This window comes from Limulus polyphemus, unplaced genomic scaffold, assembly GCF_000517525.1.
Source record: "Limulus polyphemus unplaced genomic scaffold, Limulus_polyphemus-2.1.2 Scaffold2323, whole genome shotgun sequence".
Lineage (NCBI taxonomy): Eukaryota > Metazoa > Arthropoda > Merostomata > Xiphosura > Limulidae > Limulus > Limulus polyphemus.
In genome coordinates, this window is record NW_013667933.1 from 161,532 (window position 1) to 166,423 (window position 4,892).

Here is a 4,892-nt window from a genome sequence, read left to right on the forward strand (position 1 = left end):
GTTTGCTTACTTTCACTGTTTCCTTTGCATCATTTTTTACTTTCCATCTGCTTTATTGATTTATTTTACCAGTCCAAGAGCCTCAATTTTACACTGTTTGTGTTCAACTTTACTTTTTTATTCCTGTTTGATCTTTACTTTCACTATTTCTGTTTGATCTTTACTTTCACTATTTCTGTTTGATTTGTACTTTTTGTATTTTTTTTATCTTTCTCTGTTCTGTTAACTCTTACTTTTACTATTTCCATATCTTTTTCTTTTAACTTTCATGTTGCTCTACTTGCTATTCCTGTTTGATCATTACTTTTACTGTTCCTATTTGGTCATTACTTTTACTGTTCGTATTCGGTCATTACGATTACTGTTCGTATTCGGTCACTATTTGTACTATTCCTGTTTGATCACTACTTTTACTGTTCCTATTCGGTCATTACGATTACTGTTCGTATTCGGTCACTATTTGTACTATTCCTGTTTGATCACTACTTTTACTGTTCCTATTTGGTCATTACTTTTACTGTTCGTATTTGGTCACTAGTTGTACTATTCCTGTTTGATCACTACCTGTACTGTTCGTACTTGGTCACTACTTTCACTAATTCAGTTTCATTGTTACTTTCACTAATCCTGTGTGACCTACTGATTCACATAGCTCATGACAAGTGGCAAACTTAGAAACATCTTATGTTGTTTGAACACTCCTTATGTACTGTACTCCGACAGTAAATTGGAATAACTGGAAAGTCATTTCAGGAATACTAAAGTATACACCGATAGAGGGTTTAGTGAAATGCTTAGAGATAATACATAAAAGTGTATCAAAGATGAAAAAAGTAAAACCAGGATATTTGTATTGTATAAAAGCTGATAGATAAACTTAAGGACATTCCAATAAGGGAAGAATAAGAACTTTCTTCTTTATAAAATGTAACAATTCCTGGTGTTGCTAAATAAATGGTGATTCCTGATAAAAGTGGAATAATTATAATATAATTTTATATCCTAGTAAATATGAAATAATGAAAATAAAAAGGAAGTTGAGAGAAGTGTTTAAATTCATTCATGTTTTAAAACTTTAAGGAAATTGTTTGATCTGTGCTACTAAACTCCTTAGCACTTTAAAAAAACATTCTACTTCTCAACTTGTTTCCTGTTTTAGTAACGTGGTTAGCACAAACTAGACATTAGATTAAAAAGAGAAACACCGTAAAAGTTTAAATCAACAAAGGAAATTTTTTCCGTATCATGTCTTAAAAATAGTCATTAAGCAAAACTTAGGGAATTTTTCAAAAACAAAAAGAACATTCATATTTGTGTGGTTCATCTCTGTAATAAAAGTTTGATAAAAGTGGTATAATCTGTAAAAAAAACTTATACTTGCACCAAGATCTTAGATCAATGGAAAGTACTTTATAACCGATGTTATGCGGAATGATGAAACCTTGAATTCTTAAGTAAAGCGGTTAACAAAAGCCGTTGTCCATAAGTAGACACAATAATTACTTTTCTCATCTTCTTTTTGAATTGCATGCACGATTTCCTAAGAATTAGAGTTGTCGAAGAAGCATTGAAGTCAACACATTTTCACTTAGTTTTTTCTTTTCACCTTCATTCACGTTTAACTCTATTTAAAACTCTAGCGAACTTTCGAAGTTTCTTTCATAATAGCAATGAAAAGCTATCGCGTGCAGAAATGTGAAGAGATTCTATTAAAAAAAAGCTATGTTTCAAAAAAACTTTTTATGTTAATTGGAGGTTAGGTGATAACAGACTAAGATGAAAATATTTAAACCTATAACTGTAAGTAGCCATTAAGGCCATACTTATCATATCTCAATAAATTTTGAGATTGTAATTTCTAGCTCTCATCGCTCTAAATAAAACAACTAATCAGATGACATGAGTTTGAAGATGTTAAACTGTGTAACATTAGTTTTTTAAGCTGCATGTTGCCTGGGCAATAATGATAATTAGTTTTGAACTCTGTGTTTTTAACTTCTTATTTTAAAAACAAAGATATTAAATTGAGTCTGAATATATCTTAATTTGTTTCTACTTTAATTATTCTTGCATGCCAAATTTTGGATTTTGTTTCAGCTGTAGAAAAGTGAAATGCATGTCTATTGCAGAAAATTTTATTTTAATCTCAATATTAATTGGAAATGGCCATTTGTAGTTCATTGGTAATTAATTTCTAATGTGTGTATCTGAATCTTGGTAATGGGTTTGAGTATATTTCTTTGAAGTTGCATAAATTAAAAGGAAAATAATAGTTGTTTCAACAAATTGGAGTAGGGCAAATAATGGTTATTTTTTTAATGCAAAAAACTCTGCAGATATTACAAACTTATGTAGGAGAGTAATATCAAAGTGTTTTTTGGAAAAATAGCTACATTGTGAGCATTTAAAATCAGTATTTTCTAGAAAAAATTTTCTTGAGCTCATATTTAAATCATTAGTGGGGAAATTATCGCTAGGCCTAATCTTCTGTTCAGAAGATTAGGCCTAGTAATTAGGCCTAATTAGGCCTGAGAGACTATTAATTCTCAACTACTAGAGTGATTTTTGTTTTGAGCACACAACCCTAAAGGAGTACTTAAAGAAACATATTGCGGTGTTCAAAAGCTTTCCACGAGTGTTAAGATTACAAAAAATAAATCTCTGTATTATTATTATAAAAAAGAAATATGAAAATTGGTTATGACCAAAACAAAATTGTTTAAGATTTTATGATACCCTACCCTTGGTATTTAAGGGTTAAAAAGGCTTCACTGAAGTATGATTCAAACCAACATTGGTCCTTATTTCGGTTGAGTCAACGGAATCACTCTTGATAATAGTGACTAGGGCTTCACAGTTAGAACGAAGGATCAAATAAATTGGTAAATAGTTTCTTAAAGCAGTTCCTTGAATATTAAAACCTAAACCATTGGACAACTGAAACCAGGGCCTAAGTTGTGTCCTTAATCATGCTGGGCTTGAAACTAATCATTACTTTTTTATTGTTCTATAGGGATCTTGGTGTAATAGTCGAACAGTCTCTAAAGCCATCCAAGCAGTGTGCTGTTTGTTGCTATTGGTAGGGCAAATAGGATTGTATCTATAGAAATAGTGAATACAAATCTAAAGAGGTTATACTTTCATTGTACGAGTCACTGGTTAGGCCACATTTAGAATATTGTGTTCAGTCTTGGGCTCCTTACCTTAGGAAGGACACTGAACTGTTGGAAAGGGTTCAGAGAAAGGCTACTAAAATGGTGCCTGGGATGGAGTGGTTGTCGTACGATGAGAGGCTGAAATCTCTCAAATTGTTTTCTCTTGAAAAAAGAAGAGTTAGGGAGATCAGATTGAGGTGTTTAAGATTGGAAAGGGAATTGATAGTGGTGATGCATCATCTTTTTTATATTTAACAATGAGAATAGTAGGACTAAGGGACACAAATATAAATTTTGTCAAGGTAGGAAGCACAAGGTGTTTGGCCTTCTGAATGGGTTGCCTTCAGATTTTGTAGAAGCAGTAAATTTAAGTAAGTTTAAGAAAAAGCTTGATAACTATATGAATGATAAGGGCTGACTTTATGATAGCTTTATTTTATTTATTTTTTAATCATTTTAATTTAGTTTTGAGGATGGAACAGCCTTAGATGGACCAATAGGTCCCAAAATATTATGTTATTATGTTTTGTATTACAATCGGTGCTCAGTAGATGGCACCGGTAATCCTGTTTTTCATGATCTCTGTCAGATTTATCCTAAATTATGTATCATAAACTCTGGAGAAAAATATTCCTATTCTTTACTGTAGTTTCATTGAAATAATATATATCATATATAAATCCAGGTATTTATTGTGTGCAGAAATATAATAACTTTTGTTTCATTAACATATAAGTATAGGCTATTAAAAAGCAGAATAAAATATTAAAATTTTTGAGCAGATTTACTAAAGAAACCTGACACAGAAGGGGTTAAAGAACTAAACACTGACTTTGGTTTCTCCAAATATCAATTTTATTATTAAATAATTCTTTGTTTTTATTTAACTTTCTTTAAGAAATCACTATAAAACAGTACAACGACAGTCTTTATAAACAGAATTACTGTGTTCTATACTTCGCTTTAACACCACTTTATGCACCCCCCACAAACTTGATGCCCTAGATAAGGCCTGGTTTATAACCTCTGACATTAGATAGTTAAAGTGTAAACCATCAGACAATTAGAGTATAAACAGAAAAAATGTGAATTCTCTGAAACCCAAACAAATTGATAAATTGTTTGTGTTCAACAGATCATGGGTATTGTTGTTTTATTACATGCCTAATTATATCCATTATTTATGTTCAACAGATCATGGGTATTGTTGTTTTATTACATGTTTATTTACATCCATTATTGGTGTATGAGCAGATCATGGGTATTGTTGTTTTATTACATGTTTATTTACATCCATTATTGGTGTAGAGCAGATCATGGGTATTGTTGTTTTATTACATGTTTATTTACATCCATTATTTATGTTCAACAGATCATGGGTATTGTTGCTTTATTACATGCCTAATTATATCCATTATTTATGTTCAGCAGATCATGAGTATTGTTTTATTACAAGCCTGATTATATTTGTTACTTGCTTGTGCTCAGCTGATCATCAGTATTGTTGTTTTATTACATCTTCCTTTTCTAATGACTGTAGTTTTAGAGGTGTTTTCCAGGATCATATTTTATCACAACAAAATGCAGATTTTTCATCCATCCTTGCCTATCTGTCTTGTTTGGTTAAAAGATACCCTGTAATCCACTTTTTTTTTGATATTCTTTTGTTTCCTACAGAATCAGAAGTCTAAGAAGAACAAACATACAAATGGAAATGCATCTACCCCAGATAGTAAA

General features: G+C 30.9%; 1 protein-coding gene across 1 annotated transcript in view; it reads left to right on the forward strand.

Moving 5' to 3' along the window:
* The window catches only part of LOC106466616 (arginine-glutamic acid dipeptide repeats protein-like), a 152,492-nt gene that overhangs the window by 129,371 nt on the left and 18,229 nt on the right, over window positions 1–4,892 (forward strand). The window contains exon 13 of the mRNA XM_022394657.1: window positions 4,833–4,887. Coding sequence (XP_022250365.1) covers window positions 4,833–4,887 — 55 coding nt within the window. The remainder of the gene's footprint in view (window positions 1–4,832; window positions 4,888–4,892) is intronic.